At 42.1% G+C, this 20,028-nt stretch overlaps 2 protein-coding genes and 1 non-coding gene across 4 annotated transcripts in view; 2 read left to right on the top strand and 1 right to left on the bottom strand.

Moving 5' to 3' along the window:
- vipr1a (vasoactive intestinal peptide receptor 1a) overlaps nucleotides 1–5,642 on the top strand; it is a 29,187-nt gene extending 23,545 nt beyond the window's left edge. The window contains exons 9-13 of the mRNA XM_053651706.1: nucleotides 2,412–2,478; nucleotides 2,558–2,649; nucleotides 3,710–3,839; nucleotides 4,701–4,742; nucleotides 5,345–5,642. Of these exons, the coding sequence (XP_053507681.1) occupies nucleotides 2,412–2,478; nucleotides 2,558–2,649; nucleotides 3,710–3,839; nucleotides 4,701–4,742; nucleotides 5,345–5,536 (523 nt within the window). The 3' untranslated portion in view covers nucleotides 5,537–5,642. The remainder of the gene's footprint in view (nucleotides 1–2,411; nucleotides 2,479–2,557; nucleotides 2,650–3,709; nucleotides 3,840–4,700; nucleotides 4,743–5,344) is intronic.
- A 2,433-nt stretch (nucleotides 5,643–8,075) lies between these two features.
- On the bottom strand, nucleotides 8,076–8,149 carry trnat-agu (transfer RNA threonine (anticodon AGU)). The gene has a single exon. It is a non-coding gene; the product is annotated as a tRNA-Thr (tRNA).
- Nucleotides 8,150–8,319: 170 nt separating this feature from the next.
- The window catches only part of zbtb47a (zinc finger and BTB domain containing 47a), a 21,675-nt gene continuing 9,966 nt past the window's right edge, over nucleotides 8,320–20,028 (top strand). The window contains exons 1-6 of one of the 2 annotated variants that reach the window (XM_053651702.1): nucleotides 8,320–9,187; nucleotides 11,572–12,783; nucleotides 12,940–13,087; nucleotides 13,176–13,291; nucleotides 13,374–13,518; nucleotides 14,658–15,010. In XM_053651702.1, coding sequence (XP_053507677.1) covers nucleotides 9,185–9,187; nucleotides 11,572–12,783; nucleotides 12,940–13,087; nucleotides 13,176–13,291; nucleotides 13,374–13,518; nucleotides 14,658–14,980 — 1,947 coding nt within the window. In that variant the 5' untranslated portion in view covers nucleotides 8,320–9,184 and the 3' untranslated portion in view covers nucleotides 14,981–15,010. Of the gene's footprint in view, nucleotides 9,188–11,571; nucleotides 12,784–12,939; nucleotides 13,088–13,175; nucleotides 13,292–13,373; nucleotides 13,519–14,657; nucleotides 19,793–20,028 lie in introns of those variants that run through there. The other variant, XM_053651701.1, reaches the window with a different exon arrangement.

The raw sequence follows: 20,028 nt of genomic DNA, 5'->3' as shown, positions 1-20,028 counted from the left end.
GCACAACGACGTGACGGCGTCTCTAAAAAACGTACGCTCGCTCGAGCCGAGCCGATATTCAAGAACATCGCATGCACAAGCTACAGTTCTTAGTTTGATCCTTCTCACGGATGCTGCCGTAGAAAATAACGCATAAACAACAGCAAATCAAACAAAATGTAACCTGAAAAAAAAAAAAAAAAAGATGTTAATTGTGTAGTATATGGGCTCAATATATGTGATTATGTCCGTCATTACATTGACTTCACACGTGAGTTCAAGTGTGTATCAGTATTAAACACACTGTTACTACACTTTATTAGTGATTCGGTGAGCACTTTGTTATTTTTTAAAAATGCCGTAAATATAACTCCATAGCGTAACTTTGCGCTTTGTAATTACATTGTAATTAATGGCATAATTATATCCATGGTTCGTAGCGTAGGGTGTGTGATTTATATCCGGTATCCCTGAGTGTATTGGGGTTTTTCTTGTTGTTGTTGTTGTTGTTGTTTCGTTTTAAATCACATGACGCTGGTAGAGATTACAGAGCATCAGTATTGCTATGGTTACTTTTTTAGTAAGGCTCATAAATAGTCACTTGAAATGACGGGCGCTAATCTAAAAACCATAACTAAAAACGCAAATATACGTCATGGTAACTTTAATCGAGCTACACTTCTACCGGAACCAGGAAGTGCTTTTAGTAAGACGCATGGCGTTTCTACGTCTGCGTACGTCTGAGGGGAAAGTTCAGCTCGAATGAACGGTAGATATTTGCCTTGTTGTTCTTCAATTGAAATCTATGCTGCGGTCATAAGTTTGAGCACCCTTGCATAACATTACACAATAACATTTAGTACAAAATTGTCAGTTTGATAAAAAAAAACAAAAAAAAAAACATGGTGCTGGTAGCACCAATGCAACATTTTAATGGTATCGCTTGCATTCTGTGCTGAAAAAGCAATATAAATAACATCAACAATAACAGTGTTAAATATCATGCTGCTACACGGATTATTGTTGCTCATATTTTGCCTCTAATTATTTTTATTCTTTTTAATTTCCATGTGAAGCAGTTTGTACTTTATGTATGGCAGGTTCTATACAAATACTACTACTAGTACTACTAATACTACTAATAATAAATAAAGTATTTATACATTTAGCAAAGTTAGCTGCTTCGAACAGCAGCTCTCAAGCACGCCTGGGACCTTACAGCGATTAAACCGTAATCACTCAGACACTTATTTGCATGACATCTGTGTGTGTGTGTGTTAGAGTGAATATATCTGGATATATATAGCCGGTCATTATTTGTAACGCTTACAGCAGTGCTATACTCTTCAGAGTAAACAGAGACTGACACTTAGCGTCCATTAACATCGTACAGACGTAGTAGTTCCACCTGGAAATACAAGCCAGCCGTTTTCTTCTCGTAAAACAGCCTCGGAAACATATCGAAAACAGGATTAACTGCCCTCAGTAAATCTGGTAGACATAACGTTCAGTGCGGCTCAGCAGCGAAAGTCAGATCCAGGTTTCAGTTTATGAATCATGCTGCCTGGAAGTGAACGGAGTGTTTGGCAAAAAAACAAAAAAAAAACAAAACACCTAAATTACACAAATATTCTCATTCGGTAAATGCAGTAGACCAGCCAAGATAGATAACTAATACGTGAAGTCATCACACACTCCCTTCAAACTTACTCATCAGACTTTCTTATGTGGTTTCTGAAACTGTTTTCTGTAAAAACGGACAAAATGACGTCTCGGAGCTAAAAACGGCTCAGTCACACCCTTCCACAGCACATCCTCTGGTATCGGGTACTCGGGGACACTCGGAGCAAACAGCTACAAAAATGTTTGAACTTTAACGTGTAACATCCAACGGCAGCTCTGGCAAGGGGATTTTTATCATGTCGGACGCGGGACACTTCAGATTCCGGAGAGCGTTTGATTGGACGGGAAATCTGACGAGTGCAGAATGACGTCATCGAAATGGTCGAGCCGTATCGGTGGAAGAAAGAGACCGTAAATTTCTTTTGAACGCGAATTTTGTCCTTGTTTTGGAGCGCGCTAGCTTATAGTTAACCTCAGGGCGAACGTATTCGTACTACAAGCCACAAGAACGTCGATTTTGGACGGGAGTTGCACCGTTTTTATTTCAAGCCAAGTGTGTGAGGAATTAGACTAGCTGTAAGCCACATAAGCAAAACTAAAGAGTTCAGACGTCACAAAAGGTCTTCCGTTCGACGTACGTCGGGGGGAGGGGGTATGGGGGGGTGATCAGTTAAAATTTTTGACCAAATTAAACCAAGCACCATTAAACCAGTGCATTCGTCGTGTTCGAACCAAAAGTAGGTCAGAATGAAAAATCGAAATGTATATGGAAAATATATCAAAATGGCACTGTCTTGTTTCCTTTACAGATGTTGGGATTTTATTGACGACCATCTGTGGTGGATCATAAAAACCCCCATTTTGCTAACAATCCTGGTGAGTTGCTTAGCCTTTTACTATAGCCCGGACTCGTAGCTGAACATGTGTCATAATCAGTGAATGTCCATATTTGCAGTTGAATTTCATCCTCTTCATATGCATCATCCGGATTCTCCGCCAGAAAATCAACTGCAGGGACATCGGCAGAAGCGAATCGAACCAGTACTCGTGAGTTTGCAGTGCATGACGTGAATCAGAGCAGGCTCATCCTCACAGGGTTTATAAACAGCATGTTGAATTGAAAATCGAGAGTTAAAAAAAAATGCACACATCGGTATTCAGACCTCAGACGGAACTACGGACTACGGCGCCGTACATAGAGTTGCGCATGTGCAGCGGAGTTTGAGTAAAACAGTGTTATGACTCATAACTCTGATCTTAGCACATTTTTTGCGTGCGATGTCCGCTCGAGCGAGGTGCGAGCCCTCTGTCTGACAGTTTATTGTTACCACAATGTGTCATGCTGAAGTTTATGTTTTGGGTAGTAAAAATAGAAAGTATTAGAAAGAAATGTATCGAACGCTATTCGAGGCTGATATTGAATACGTAAAGATGACATTGTTCATTAATTAATGAATGAAAAGAGAATATCCTCCATATAGTAAGTCCACCCCCCCCCCCCCCCCCCACATGGATGACATTACAAGAGTTGCTTACTTTGTGGACTGACATATATAATTGTTAAAATCATGCATGAACAACAGTTAGAGTGAGCTGTACGCGTAGCATATGAGTGCTTGGTCAGCTTATTCTTCAAAGCAGTACGTTTTCTCGACAGGAAAGCGCATCGAATTCACCGAAACATCGGCATACTTTATTAATCGTGAGTTAAAAGCATTATCGAATCGCTTACATCCCACACACGTCATCATTTCATGACCTCGACCGAGTGTCTCGTGACTGTACTACATGACTGTAAGATGTGCGTGTAATTAACTGCGTGTTCCAAATACGAAATGATAAAGTGCAAAATAATAGGATTTGCTGGATCAAGTGCTATTTTTATACGCTGCTGATATAGCTTGAATAAAGAGTGTGGAAGCCATGTTGTTCAGTTAGACCAGATTCGCAGTGATTAACGTGACGTGACGTTTATATGACGTTTGACAGCAAAGAAAAAGACTTTCCTCACGTATATACTTACGTAACCGTGGTTGCCGACTCCGTGTGTTATCCTTCATGATTACGGGAGCGAATGTTCCACGCTTGTTACGCTCTAATTTCGCAGGAGGTTGGCGAAATCGACTTTGCTTTTGATCCCTCTGTTTGGAATAAACTACATCATCTTTGCCTTCATGCCTCATCACGTGCGGTCTTACATGCGGCTGGTGGTTGACCTTATCTTGGGCTCTTTTCAGGTATGTGATAGAACTTTGTGTGTGTGTCTCTCTCTAACACACACACACACACACACACACACACACACACACAATTTCTTTATTTCTTTCTCATTGTTGTTCTTCTGGGTCGGATTCCTGAAATGCCAGGAAAATCCATAAACTGGCAGCAGCAGTGATGAATACGTCCTGGGATCTGCATTCCCCCTCCCATTAACCAGACTTGTTTGTTTTTCAGCCAAAAATGGCTGTCAGGGGAAAGAAACGCCATGCCCAGCCCATCTTTCGTCCTCCAGAGTCTAATAAAGTATGCAGAGAGTAAAATACGACCACGTCCATAGCAGTAAATATAGTTATATTGAATCTGTTGGACTGGCTGGAATAAGTAGAATTCCCCAAAGCATTAGGAAAGGTTATGGAACATCGCTGATCCAGCTGTTTGTTTTGGGAATCCATTTATAAGGGCTGTAGGGAGAACATAGAGAACACACAGTGTGGACTCAGTAGGACTGTCTTATTAGCTGCTACTGTTCTTATGATGAATTGCACAATAAATTAAATACTGTAGCACTTTTAGCAATAAAAGGTTTCGCTGGGCAGATAAATAAATAACGACACAGAATCTGCTCGTACTACAGCTGTACGTGCACTGTATATACAATCGACATATTTGACATCTTATTTTCGGAATCTGTGTGCCTGCTTTTCAGCACCGTATCCTTTTCAGTTTGTATTAAATATGCATTTTATTATTATTCTCATGCTGTAATTTCACGTTGGTTGGATTGCTGCTAAATGAAATTTTGTTGACGGTAAAGTCATTTTTATTAAGAATCCAGGGTTGTTCTTGTCATTTATTCAACTGTTTTTTTCCTCCCTCAGGGCTTCTGTGTTGCCATCCTGTACTGTTTCCTAAACGGCGAGGTAATACAAACATTATTCCTCGTTTTTAATCGACTATCGAACGAACGAACCAACCAGTAGTTAGGTGCCATTCGTAAATTTAAACGCAGTTTTAATGATATAATCTCAAAGATTGAGACTCGGCGTACAGCCGTGCAATAGAGCTCGCTAGTCTTTATTTTATCCACCATTTTTTACCCGGTATGCACTGTTGATACATTATCGCCATCCACTGGATATATTTTGAACTACAGTGACGTACAGAACATTGTTAAAATCATGGTTAATTACATAACAGTTAAAACAAAGAAATTATGCTCTTATGTCCAGTTGAACTTTTGGCGTGACATACTGTCAGCCAATCAACAATTTAGGGGCCAAGCATCGATGTTTGAATGAACTTAGCGTTGACATGATTCCCATTTGCATCGGAAAACCCATCCATCTCCACCCAGAAAACCACCTACGACAAACCGAGCATGCATTTCCTTGAGAATTTTGGCTTAAGTGGTGTCCCAGACTGCACAAGATCACCTTGTATGGTTATAGTTAAACATCTTTTCCCAGTAAAGATAGTGTAAAGCTCGTAAAATAGATTTTTTTTTCCTCTAATTGTGCTCCAGGTGCAGTCTGAAATCAAGCGGAAGTGGCGACGGTGGCACATGCAGAGGTTTCTGGGCACCAACACAAAATACCACCAGCCTTCTCTGGCCAGCAACGGCAGCACCTCCAACACCCAGATCACCATGCTGACCAAGTGCAGCCCCACCACGCACCGTATCTCAGGCTGCATGGACGACTTCTCCACCATTTGAGATGACGGAACGGCATAATATCCAACGATCCAGACCTCTCCCACACTCCTGGGTCGAGCTCAATCCTGAACTGGTCATCATCACAACGTGAACGGCATAGCAATGGAATGCTGTGGAGTTTAGATGCTCGGTGTTAAATAGACATGTGGTCTGGTGTGTCCCTGATGTGAATGCTGATGTTCTTAGTCATTCAAGTAGCTAGCCCTAGCGAAGGAGACTGGGGTAAAAGGACAGGTTTTCCCATTTATGGTTTCGGGACATGTCATAATCAGGAACCTTTCTGACATGCAAATATTTTAATCATTATATCCAGCCTGAGAGCGAAGAACAGAGACAGAAGACTGCACTCTGTGAAGTACTTGAGTATGCCGTATATCCTGTCCAAATCCTGAATCATCCCCAACTCTTTCATCGACACACACACACACACACACACATCTCAGGTTCGGATCAGTGATGTGAGGGCTGACATTTAGTGCGGTCGTCTCCCTTCATCTGGACCTCATTAACCGGCTCTAGTTGGATTAACTGTCACTTTTCAAACCCTTAATTACCATAAGGTGACCTCAGAGGTGTGTATTAGGCCTGTTTCTGTTTCTTTCTTTATTACTTGGATGCGACCAGCACGAGCAGTCTGTCTTCTTTTGCTATCGGTTTGTGATGCTATCCTTCCTTTGTTTTTCTTTTCATTTTAATTGCCGACCTCGGGTCTGTTCCACTGACAGTCATAAAGAATGTTTCATTTGAATTCCAGTGTATTATCACGTATGTACAGGTATATATGTATATATCCGGGGTGTTTTGTGCCTGTATTGTTATTTTATAGATCTCTCTGTAAATGTCGGTGTTGTCATTTTGTAAGATTCGTATTGTATATGAAGTGTATTATTGCGCTATATTAGTTCATACAGTTCAGAATACCCGTATTTTTTTTAATATTTCTAAATGTAGTTTCTAATTTTGGGAAAAGAGTGTCTGTGACTGATCAGAATCATATTTTCTGTGGATTGGTATAATTCTCGTGACCGTTTACATGCGTGCTCCTGATACATGCGTAAAAGAGAACACCTGTTCATATGGACATGATGTTGTGCGGAGATCGGTCAATTAAAATTGTTTTGCAGATATCTCTCACTCACGTGTGCTGAATATTTAAGCGAGCTGAAGAAATACTCGATTTCCTGTCTTGCGTGTAATGCTGGCAGTCGGGGCTTGTAGACATGGAGACAGCGAATAAGAACGAAATAGACGCCGGTCCAGTGGTGAGCGTATGAGAGAGATACCATCTTTGTTATTTAGCCGCTAAATCCCTTGTTAAATTATTCCCATATCCACCATACTTTCAGCGACGTTCATCCGGTCCGGCGCTTTTCCGACCCGCAGCACTCTACCCCACTCAACGCAGGAGCCAACTGAGCACTCAGACTCGATTTCTAATTCGATAAGGAATCCCGAACATCCCGTTGTTTTTATAAACTGGCTGATCCAACAGCACACACTGGTCCTGGGCCAGTTAAACTCAAGACTTTCCTGTGGTGGAAAACGTACAGCTATAATGCACTGACACTGGCGACTCCTTACCTAAACATTGAATAAACATTTCTTTACAACAACAACAAAAAAAACAAACCCTCACCATATCGATGATTGGATGCTTTCTTTGTTGAATAATAAACAGTTTTGTATATTTTTATTATTACGCTTACAGCGTCCACCATACAAGTCCGTGCGAATTAGCTGTTTCTATAGAAACGATAACGTATTAGAACAAGCACGTTAATATAAATCTGTGATTTGCCTTGCAGCCGGAACTACTGTCCGAGCTGCTGTTATAGAAAACTGAATCGACCCCAGTCAAAATGGAGAATTCATCAGGGCAGTGGTATAGTCATATATACCTCCGAGATCTGCAAGGATTTTAATTTTTAAAAAATGGAGCAATGAAAAAGAGCCAACGCTAACTACTATCCAAAGCTTAATACGTTTTTCATTAACTCGTATCCAAACACTCAGCTTATTATGATTTATTTATATTTATATATATATATATATATTTACTCCCAGTACATGACAATCTATCTATCTGTCTATCTGTTAGGCATGTACACGTCAGACATCCACACAATACCATGCAATTTCAATTGTGATGGCGACAATTCACGATTTGACGATACCACTCAATCTGCTATGATACCATACGACGTGCAGCGACTTGATTTAGTGATTTTTTTATTGCTATGTGACCAACTTTGTTCAGAATCTGCTGTAGGCCTACTGTTAATACTCAAATAATGCAGAGGACTATTTGAACAATATGACAGTTCTGGGCAAATCATCTTGCTAGCCGAGGTTTAAATGTTTAATCATGATTGTCTAAACTGTTATTTAATTCAGAATTAGCATATTCATATAAGTCTGATCTGATCTTTACAGCTCTACTGTTGGTAATTAATATCCTCTATTAGCTCATGAAACTATGAAGCCCATGTCTAGGTGCTGAAAATGAGCCACTACAAGGGGTTATTATTGACCCTGGTGAAGGCACCGCTGGGATTCGAACCCAGGATCTCCTGTTTACTAGACAGGCGCTTTAACCAACTGAGCCACGGCGCCACAGCGTCACCCACATCCTTCTTCATGTCCACTTCTGATAAGCACTCACCTGGCCTCCAGGTAAAACCATGAAGGGGGAAACCCCCCCCCCCGAGGTTATGCGTAATATCAAGAACAATGTTTTTAGAAAATAAAAGCTTCCCAGAAGGTCTGAAAAAAAAACACTCTCATAGTACCTCATTTTCTCCAAATATAGATAACATCACAAAATAAATAATGCGGAGGAAAATGTATCCACTGGAGTGAAATTGTGAAACCGAACAATAATTTAATTCCTTGCAAATCTGACTCTTAACCTCGTGCGCTTGCTTTCTTTCTTTTTTTCTTTCTTTCTTTTTTTTTGAAAAGGAAGCAGTGGTGTTTGCGGTGTTCTCGCGCCCCCGTGTGGCCAGTGTGTGCATGTAATGACCGCGCACGGTTCACTCGGTTGTGTTGAACCCGTTCAACTCTGCCACGAACTCCCTGAACCCGGCAGTCGCGCGCACGCGTGAACGGCGTTTTCGCTCCGGGTGCGCGAGATAGATAGCGAGAGAGAGAGAACGAGAGCGCGCGCGCACACGTAAGAGAGAGAGAGAGAGAGAAGCCATATTTCTGTGCTTTCACAAACTTCTTTTTTTTTTGCGCACTACTTTATGATGATGTTATGCGAAGATTCACCTCTCCCACGAGTCGCACTTTGGTGCTCCAAATAGACTGAAACCGCGTCGACGATTCTGACTTGTAGCCTAAATTATGGGGTCATAATAAAACATTTTGTTTGTTTTTTTTTTTTTTTAATGCGCGCGCGCGAGCGGAGTGGAATCGCAACGCTGTCGCTTTAACTGCACCGGACCGGTGCGCCCCATATGATTTCCGAGCTCCAATCACCACGTCCCTCATTCCGCACGCGAACATGGCGAGGAAAAGGGCAGCCGTGTGAACGCAAAGGACGCCGCGTAGATGTGAAGCGGAACTCGGGTGTTTCATGGAGAGGGACAGCGCGCATCCCGGGGAGGAGAATCGGAGCTGGTTTGCACCAAAGAGCAGCGGATTATAATGGTCTGATCTTCTGTTCCGGATCGCTCTCTCGGCTCAGCTCAGGCCTTTGCAAACGCTTTCTTGATGTTTGTGGCTGTAGGCCTGACCAGCTCATAGCACACTATTAATATTTCTCCTAGTCAGTCGTTTCCAAAGCTTCCAAGTGCATGACTTATTTGTGCCTCACTTTTCTTCTTAGGTGTGGGTGTGTGTGTGTGGGTGGGTGTGTGTGTGACTCAGCATTGTTTACTCCACGTCCTGCACATTTGAGTGATTTCCCTGCACCTGATTCAGTCTAATTGAGGTGAAGGTGGTGTGTTGGAGCAGAGAAAGCACTCCTGTGCAGGACAGAACCTGTCTGTTCTTTCCTTAAAGGTGCACCTTGTCATCCTAGAGTTTTCTAGAACTGTGATGGTGTTATCATTTTTAAAGATACTTTAGGAACGCTGTGATTCGTAATACCTCCCTGCATCGATTCTGATCGGAAGAAATTATGCAGAATCACGCCTCTATTTACATTTTGTGTACATTTTGACCCCGACAATTTGGAATCGGGGGTCCCGCCCCCTTATAATTAAAAGTGGGAGGGGCTACACTGGACTTTCAGGATGCGAAATCCGCTGTGAATATATGGTAGGCGACCAGATATGACATCACGCTCCAAGGCGTTTATTTATTTATTTATTTATTTATTTATGCGTGCACTGTTGTTAATATTCGTTTCAATGTTCGATTATAAATATATAAGTGGTTAGCGTGTTTTCCTCGCAACCTCCGGGATTGGTGGTTCGATTCCCGCCTCCGCCCTGTGTACACGGCGTTTGTATGTTCTCCCCGTGTTTCGGCGGTTTTCTCCAGGTACTCTGGTTTCCTCCCCCGTTCCAAAGACATGCTTTTCCAAATTGTCCAAAGTGTGCACGCGCGATTCTGCCCCGCGATGGGTCGGCACCCCGTCCCAGGTGTCCCCGGCCTCGTTCCCCAAGTCCCCAGGGATAGGCTCCAGAAAACGGATGGATGGATGGATGGATGGATGGATGGATGGACGTTCCTGTATGCAGCGACACCACAATCCAGGCAGCTTCTCTTTTGAAGCTTCTTTTAAAGCTGTGTTGTATAAAACGGGATGGTGCGACACCGCCGTAATCCGTGCTCCCTCCATCTTGGACTTCCCGAAGAGGTCGCGGTGACGTGTCGATCTTCTCTTGGTCACACGTCTTCATGTGATACAAATTCGTAGGTCACCAAACTTGAACTTTTGGAACGCGGCGAAACGTCTTCGCATGAGCTTGCATTTACGGTCTCCAGCATTCGTGTGCGTGTGAACGGAAGCGTGACCGCCCCTTAAAACTGATCAGGCTTGCATTAGCATTGTAGCGTAAGCGGTACGTGCGTTCTGGGGTCGTAACGTTAGACAGAACTGTAGCAGAAGCCACTTTGCTGGTGTTCTTGAGGAGCTGTGTCTCATCGGAGAAAGAAACATTAGAGTCCTGATTTTTTTTTTTTTTTAATGTCTTTTCATCATCGTTATTCTCTTAGACTCGTGTTAGGTGCTGCATTTCCAGCAGAGCACTGAATAGTTCAGGATGCAAGATGGGTTCCTTATTTCCGGGTCGAATTACGGGAGCTTTTGAGGCAGAAGTAGATTTAGATTTGAAGTTCAGGCTGATGTCAGTTGGATTTGTGAATAAAAGGTTGTTTGTTGGCTGAGCTGGGGATTTCAGAAAGGCATTATTCAATCAGCAATGGCATGATGTTGTTTTACATTGCACTGCATTCATATGTAGTGGAATCCTTTATATTTATATACTTGCTTCAAATAACATCGTTATGCTATTTAAGTATAGGGTACAAATATATCATACGTCCGTACAGGATTTATCGTTGCGGCCAAAAATGCCCGATGTTTCTACGTCTTTTTTAAAAATTTGCGATTGAGCTTTTTTTTTGTGGAAAACTGCTCGAGTTGGTGAAATTGCAATCGCAGGAAATCGTCTTCCGCGGTGATGTTTGTTGGTGAACGAGACTTTTTCGCTGTATTCATGTTCGACGCACGTGAATCGAAGGGAGCTTTGGCTGAACGTGCGTTGCGATGACGTCACATGACGCGTCTCGGTTGATTTTGCGTTCGTTTCTGCGATCGCAAACTTGCGAAATCCTGGAGGGACTGGTTATCAGGCACATAAAGTTGCAGCTTTCCAGGAAATGTCCGCCTTCGGACTTTGGGAAAGGGGCCTAGATGTGAAATTGTGGGGATGGGCGGGGTCAGAGACTACCGGAAAATATTTATTGTATATCTAACTAAAAGAATTGTTGCACGTAAAATGACAAAGTTGTCCAGTTGCATGTAAGTACAATGTTGCATTGTCACAGTCTCATTATTCACACGTTGTCCCGTTTCCGTGTAGCTGATAGTGGAGAAGACCGCTGAGCACCCATCAGGGGAGTACTCCATGGTGGAGGACATGGCCCTGCACTGCACTTTCCTGATGGAGCGTCTGAACGAGCAGCGGTTACTGCAGCCAGACCTGTGCGACGTGGACATCGTGCTTCTACGCCACAAGGCCACGTTCCAGGCACACAAGGGCGTGTTGGCTGCCTACAGCCCCTTCTTCCACTCGCTCTTCGCCTCCAGTAAAGAGCTGCAGCGCGTCGAGCTATCCCTGGAGGCACTGCGACCGCAGGGATTTGTGCAGATCCTTGACTTCATCTACACATCTAGGCTGCTGGTGAACAATGGAAATGCACGCGATGTGATGCGCGCCGCCACCGTGCTTCAGATGGTCAACGTGGCGTCGTCATGTCGCGAACTGCTCTCACGTGGCTCGTTGCGGGATGAACAGCCTGAGCGGGACATCCAGCCCTGGAGCAACAGCAACGGAAATGGTGGAGTCGGTGACTTCTCAATGGAGATCAAGCAGGAACAGGACGCATCCAGCGCCAAGATCTTTGGTGCGAAGAGCGAAAGGGGCCCGTATGTTGCACACGTCGGAGAAAGACAGCATTTGGGGACAGGCAAGGAGGAGTGTACTATGGATGTATCGAGAGACTCGGACGATTCCTTCAACAGGAAGCAGATCATTGTCGAGCTCAATCTCAACAACCAGACGCTGAATGTGTCCAAAGGCCTGGAAGGAAGCTGCTCGTCTACGGCACCCGCTGGCTTCGAGGCAGAGAAGGACAACGGCGACTCGGAGGAAGACGGAGACCAAAGCGAAGACGAGGTACCAAGCGAGGACGAGGCGCGAGAAGCAGCGCGTCTGGATTTCAGCGTTCCTAAATTCCTGCCTCAGAGATCTCGCAGACAAACCAGATCCTCGGTGGATGCCATGGCCACGGTTACGATGAGAACGAGTATGAGGGTAAGGCGTGGTAGATGTGGGGGTGTGCGAGGTGAGGAGGAAGAAGAGGAAGGCCTAGGACAGGATGCGAGACTGGAGGAGAGGCGGAGCTTCCCGTGCGTGAGGTGCCCGCAGGTCTTTACCAACAGCTGGGACATGGAGATGCACGCCAACGTTGAACATAACTACATGCAGGGATGTGACAAGTGTGGCGCCTGCTTCCTTCGGGATAGTGAGCTGCTCCTGCATCAGCAGACTGACTGTGAGAAGAACATACAGGTACACACGGGTTCTGACTTACTGCGGCGATAATAAACTATCGCTTTATTTGAGACTCGGATGAATAGCTTCTCCTAAATTCTGATTGAAGTTACCGTATATAACACTCCGTGCGTTCTGTCATTTATTTTTGTCCCCTTGTTATGTTTTTCTCAGTGTCTTACCTGCGGCAAAGACTTCAAGAAGCTTTGGTCCCTACACGAGCACAATAAAATCGTCCACGGTTACGCTGAGAAAAAATTCACTTGTGAGATATGCGGGAAGAAATTCTTTACCATGGCTCATGTTCGCAAGCACATGGTTGGTGAGTTAGCAGCCTTTTGACAATAATCTGGACGCAGGCCAAAGCCACTGTGTTTTAAAGCTTCCTGAACGGTTGCTTGCGTTTTCAGCTCACACGAAGGAAATGCCGTTCACCTGCGAGACGTGTGGCAAGTCTTTCAAACGGAGCATGTCCCTCAAAGTCCACTTCCTCCAGCATTCAGGAGAGAAACCCTTCACGTGTGAGGTAAATGTTTCGTGTTATACCTTTTTATAATTAGCCTTTCGGCGAACAGCATCTGTTTAATCTCTGACTGCGTGTTTTGCAGAATTGCAACGAACGTTTCCAGTACAAGTACCAGCTGCGGTCGCATATGAGCATCCACATCGGCCACAAGCAGTTCATGTGTCAGTGGTGCGGCAAAGACTTCAACATGAAGCAGTACTTCGACGAACACATGAAAACTCACACAGGTAACATTTCGACGCGGTTAAACGCAGATTTAAGATTCCGGAATGTTCTACTCGTTCGTATTTTACTCCGTCCTGCAAAGAGAGCTTCTTCTACGAGGGCTGTTTTTACTCGGAAAGCTGGGTTTAGAGCTGGTGTTGATCCAATCCGTGGTAAATTTAAGCCCATAAACGCAATAAGCGTGATTGAATCTACGTTCCAATATTGAATCAGAGGTGCAACTGTGGTCCCCCGATACAATCCTGACTCTCGGATGTACCTTGGCGCATTCCTCACGCCTAAGTGGAACATACCTGTAGGTAAACTGGTGATTCAGAGGGGTCGAATAACCTCTAGGAGGCCTGGTCCTTAATTGGGTTTCCTTTGCTTGCATTTCGTTCTTTGTATCCTAGCTCCTCTTTCTGAGGAAAGTATTCAAGGATAGGACACGAGAACGGAGGAACTACCACCAAACGAGGCGTCCTCGCTCGTTTCGGCGAAGCGGCATCACTTACGGTCAAAAAAACAATACCGAAACGCAGCTCATAGCGTTGCTACCTCACACATCCAGGGTTCCTGGTTCAGTCCTAACCTTGGGTTACGGTTTGTCTGGAGTTCTGCATGTTTTCCTTGTGTCTATGTCGGATTCCTTTGGGTTTTCCGGTTTCCGCCCACCTCTTCCTCTGTAGGAGGATTGGCAACTCTAAATTGCTCCTAGGTATGAATGATCGATTGTTTATACAGCGCCTTGTGATGAACTGCATCCCATTCAGGGTGTATTCCCACCTCATACCTAGCGTTCCCAGGATAGACTCCGTATCCACCGTGACCCTAACCAGGATGAAGTGGTTATTAGAGAAGAATCAATGAATGATTGAATTGCAGCCAACATCTTAAAGGACAACTCGAGGGAAGTTTGTCGAATGACTCCTTGGAGGTTCGAACCATCAAGTCCGTGATTGTGCTTCCTTGTTTCCTTTCCTTGCGTCCCTTCTTTGCTTCCTATCCTTGAAATGACTCGAGGTTTGGACACACGTAGAGAGTCACCAAGTGGTCATCATTTTGTTTAAAAAACAAACAAACAAACAAACCACAAAGCAATATTTTATCATTCTTAATATGTGAAATATGTTTACTAAGGCTTCACATTCGCACGTCCTAGGTGAAAAGCCGTACATATGTGAGATCTGCGGGAAAAGCTTCACCAGCCGTCCTAACATGAAGAGGCACCGGCGCACACACACCGGCGAGAAGCCGTACCCGTGCGAGAAGTGCGGCCAGCGCTTCCGTTTCTCCAACATGCTGAAAGCTCATCGCGAAAAGTGCTTTCAGGTCAGGGACCCTTCCACAGAGGCTCCGCCCACAGAGTTTGACCCCGCCCCCGACAATACGGCGTATGTGACAGATCGGTGTTCTTCGGACCCGAAGGACGTCGGACAGCATTCTGTGTTCCCAACCGCACGGACCCACTCGAGAGACGCGTAACTACTGAACTGTTTCCTTGCCAAGCTAGAGGTACTTCCTGTTTAGATTTTGTGTATAAACCAAGTATCTAATGCTCCTCAGCCTGAAAAGAAATTCCTGTTACCTTGAGAGAGGTAAAAACCCATGTGCCATATTTGGTATTACAGTATATAGCCTTCAAATGTAGCTGCCATTAATATTAAAATCAAATTATGTAGGTATGTAAGTATAGTTATATTTGCTATATATATTGAATATACTGGAGAATTATAGCTAAGGTCAATATTCGTCATATTATAGCATTACATACTGTATGTCTTATCATTCCACGGGAATTCAGAAGGACTGAAATGTAGTTCTTGTTCTAGATGCAGTTGATAAAGCAATCTTTTAAACCTACCTGGAAATGTGAAATGCAGTTTTTCTGTGTTATGATACTCAAGGTGATATTAAATACACCTAAAAAGATAGATGACTATAAATCAAATTTGCAGGGGTGTTTTTTTGTTGTTGTTTTTGTTTTTTGACCAAACCAAAAAAACCTCTTTTTTTTTTTTTTTTTCTTTTTCTTACCACGTTTTGTTCATTGGTTTCCTAAGCCCCGCCTACTAAAATTTTAAAGCTGGAATTGCACCAGATTTCTTTGTTCAACTTCTTTGTTCAAACAGTATGATTAAATGGTTCACGATGTTAAAAGAAAGCAAGTACGTGAAGATTTGGGCCTGAAGTTAATCGATGTTCATGTGTGTGTCTTCCCATTTGTTCAGTAACAACTGAAAGAATTTCTATATGTATTTAATTGGCGATATGCGTTAGAGGTCTGAATGTTGTTATGGTCCCCATCAGTATTCCTAGTTAGTCTCTATAAGTCTCTCTAAACTCTCAATTGTATTGTTTCAGATCTCGAGGGCTTTCCACGTGATTGATACATGTCAATGTGTATTAATGCCCAAAGCATACTGCACCTTACAATATGAATTTAAAGCACTTCCTTGTTGTTGGAGCGGGATTTTTGTCCCAGACGATCCAAACCGGCACCAAGGCGGTACTCCACCTTGCTCAAAGCAGACCGGAGTTAAAATATTACTCTATATTATAGTACTTATTTAGAATCTTCTTGGGAGGGATGTAGTGTAGCAACACTGTGCTAATGGTAAAGGCAATGAGTGTAGTCCAGACACAGCTCGGTATGTTCTGATACACTCTTATGTGATGTATTGAGAGATTTGAGACAAATTATTGTGATCAGACACATTTTGTCACTCGTGATGCACTGAATCGGGACGAGCTCGCCTGGTAGCACGGAAAACATCGTCCGTGTAAACTGACGCAGACGTACGTAGACGTTGTTGACGTTAAATACGAAAAACTACAATTAAATTCGAGCTAAGAGAGAACATTTAGTTCCGTCGGACTTGAATATGAATTCGCTGCTTTGTAACGTAAAATCTGAAATGAAGCTAAAACCAAACGTAAAACGTTGCCTCTAGAAGTAAAAATGCTAGCCACTATCGAATAAACAAACAAAAATCTATACTGAATTTCAACATTTTCAACTGATTAACATATGCATTGTTATATACGGTACTGTGCAAAAGTCTTAGCTGACATACGGTATATTCTTATATACGTTTTGCCTTAAATGCGTGTTTTTCTTTTTTCTTTTAGTCCGCTGTATGAGTTGCAGTAGAAAAAAATGCATTGTTTTAACTGAATAATTACCCCTAATTTGGACTTTGTACCTAATAATTACCCAGTTAATAGGAAAAAAGGTTCTTTAAGGAATTAATATGGGTTCTTAGCTTCCAATAAAAAGCATTTCTGATAAGGACTTACTCTGTTCTTGGGTTCTATCTTTAAAGGGTTCAATGTGAAACCCTTGTAATAGGGTATGAGCCTTTAATTTTTTAATGAACCTTTTTAAGGAGCCTTTAAAGAAGCATATTTTTTTCTAAGAGTGTACCAAGTCTCATTATTTTTGGCAGGGGCGGTTAGGGGAGAAAACGTTACAGAGAAATGTAGTTCTCTAAGAAACCTCCTTCAAAGCTTGCATGGAAATTTACGGATTTAACGTGAATTTTTAATCGTTTTACTTGTTTAATATACCCGTACAGTATATTGATTATTTGGATGCTTTGTGTTCACGTCACAGAATCTTTACAATTCCTTTCTTTAAAATCCTTTGCACGATACTGTATATTAAATGCAATATTGTGATGATGCATCGTGAACCGTGATGAAACGTTGACCATTGTAATCCAACGCTATATCGGCACTAGACGTCTAGATGAAGCTGCTTAATTTGATCAAATCAAGCCCTTATTATTGAACATTCTTCCTTCTGATGTAATCAGAATGAAAATAAGGTATGGATTTATTCACCGGATTACCTCCGCACCTCTAAGAGCTCGACTGTACTACTTAAATGGTATAGTGTGTTGGTATAGTGTTAAATATGTTGTATTGCGTGCAGCCGTGTGTCACAGCAGTATTTCTTTCAGACCAAATATAAGTTCTTGTCTTAGTTTGAAGTCGTTAATATGTTCGTTGGGATTTCTAATAGTAAACGCCAGTCTTCTGTTATTGCAGTTTTCTTCTTTAAAACGTTTTTTTTTTTTTAAAAATGTTATTCTACATGGACTACCATACTTTCCGGACTATAAAGTCCAATTCTCCATGGAGACCCACTAAAATTCCTATTTTCTATCCGTTGTGAATGTTATTCAAGTGTTCAGAAAGCGAAATATTCCCACTCGTATTGTAATGGAAGCCTCAAGAAGATTAAGAAGATTTTTCAGATAACGACGAACAATAAAAGCTTTCATCTGAGGTTCTCATAACCGACACGAACAAACCGTGTATTACAGCATTGACGCACCGCTAGGATTACACACGGTAACGGCGTATTAATTCCTCTTTAAAAGATTAAGTCACATAATCAACACGTGCGTTGTGCGTCGTTCATAGCATCGATGAATATATTTGTAAGTTCACGGGTTGTTCATGTTGACTAATGCAGTGTGTACTCTTAATGAAGTGAGCCTTAATGTACTTTGAAATTTAGCAACATGATTTCTAATGATTTCTGCCAAACAGTTCTCAAAAACGACGATTATATAATTTCACAACATGCATTTTTTATTTAATTATTTTTTAAAAAAAATGTTTGGATTTATAAATGTGAAAAAGTCTTACGCACCCGTTTTTTTTTTTTTTTAATAGCACAAACTTTGTGTTAGATTTTTATTTTATGACCTCTTCGTGATCGAGTCCGTATATAAACATTTTAGATCTTCCAGCACAAAATTAAATGTTAGGGAAATCGTTTTTTATGTCAGTAAACACGGCAGGATATTACATAAGAGGCCACTTTTCAGACAAAAAAAAACAAAACACCACAACATAAGGTTTGCTGCTGGGTCAAAGTGAAAGTCTCCAGAAGAACCGTGGCTGGTTCTGCACGATGCGCAATAAAACTTACAGCACATTTCCTTCGAAAACTGCACAAATTGTACCTGGGACCATTTGATTTTAAAGCAAAGGGTCGTCACACCAAATATTGATTTGTATTGTTTATTGCTGTTTACTGCTCTTTGTGGAATTGTTGTTTTTTTTTTAGTCCAAACATTTAATTGAATTATTTTCGAATGTATCTTTGCTCTAGAGCATTTCTTTGCGTGTGCTTAATACTTTTGCACAGTACTGTATATAAACATGTATAATCGTTAATACGGCTATATAGGCTTTGTGTAAGGACACGTTTCTAAGTCAGTTTATGGAAGGAGTCTCCAGTGTCAGTGCTTTATAAGAGTCAGAAATAAAGATGTAACTTTAAAGGGCACCTATTATGGTTTTTCAAATATTACCTTTCATGCAGCGTGTTATATATACGTTGCCGTCTGTGAACGTAAAAACGTCTGCAAAGTTTCAAAAATCAAAGCGCACGACAAACCGAGTTATCGACTCCCAAAAGAAGGAATCGATTCCGAACGGCTGAATCGAGTCGTTAGTGATTCCGGACTTTACTTCCTGTACTAAACTACGTACGTTTGTGACATAAAGCCCCGCCTCTGATCTTCATCGGCTGCTCGCTGGCGGACGGAGCTGAAACTCGTTATGGTAGTGGGCGTTTCCTTTTTGAAACACAGCGGTTGACCAATCAGAGCAGAGTATGCTCTCTGAAAGGAGGATTTTAGAACGAATCTTTTAGAACGGATCGTTGAACGAGTCGTTTGTGACACTGGGAGGGAAAAAAGGGTAACGCTGCAGTTTAAATCATGAGCGCGTTAAAGTGGACCTCGGATGCGTGTAAATCTATTGTATGAGAGCTTTAAAGCAAAATTAGGCATGTTTCAAATCCATAATAGGTGCGCTTTAAGATCTTCAGGACAGAGGAGTTTCCGGTAACCAGCTGCTTTTTTACTTTGAGAGAGATTAGTGAGGAAAGAAGTGTTGGAACTGACTTGTTTCAACATTAGAAGTAACTCTAAATGCATTAAAAAAATAATAATAATAATAATGTGTTGTTCTTTAATCACTACAAAATGTTTATTGGAATAAAACATTTCAGGATGTTCTAATCTATGTCCGAAAATACAGTCCTCACGCCTTGATTTGGCCTTTTGGCGTTTATATGATGAAATGATAAAAGTACCAATTTAAAGGATTACAGTGTTTGTAGTGATACCAGCGTGTCTGGAATATTGTTTGTACTCATTGTGCGTTGAAAGAGCACCTTTTTATATAGTGTACTTAATCCTGGTCTGTATTCTCTCATCTGCTGTACTGTTGTATCTGTGAAAGCCTAAAGAAAAGCTCCTTGTTCATTCTTCACACACGTGTACTCCTGTGTTTTCACTGAACGCTGTATCATTCTGTCCTGTTCTGTTCGTTTCTCTTTGTTTAAACATGTTATAATGACATAAATGGTGTCCATGTTACCTGTCGTAAGTTTTATGGATGCGATACATGGCTGTTTTGCGATGTCAGAAATCACAAGACGGATCTATGACTCAAATCCAATCCAGCCTAACTCTCTAATAAAGATGTCTTTAATTCCGACATGTAGA

This window comes from Ictalurus furcatus, chromosome 20, assembly GCF_023375685.1.
Source record: "Ictalurus furcatus strain D&B chromosome 20, Billie_1.0, whole genome shotgun sequence".
Taxonomy (NCBI): Eukaryota; Metazoa; Chordata; class Actinopteri; order Siluriformes; family Ictaluridae; genus Ictalurus; species Ictalurus furcatus.
Note: the sequence above shows the minus strand (reverse complement) of the source record. Positions and strands in the feature narration are given on the sequence as shown.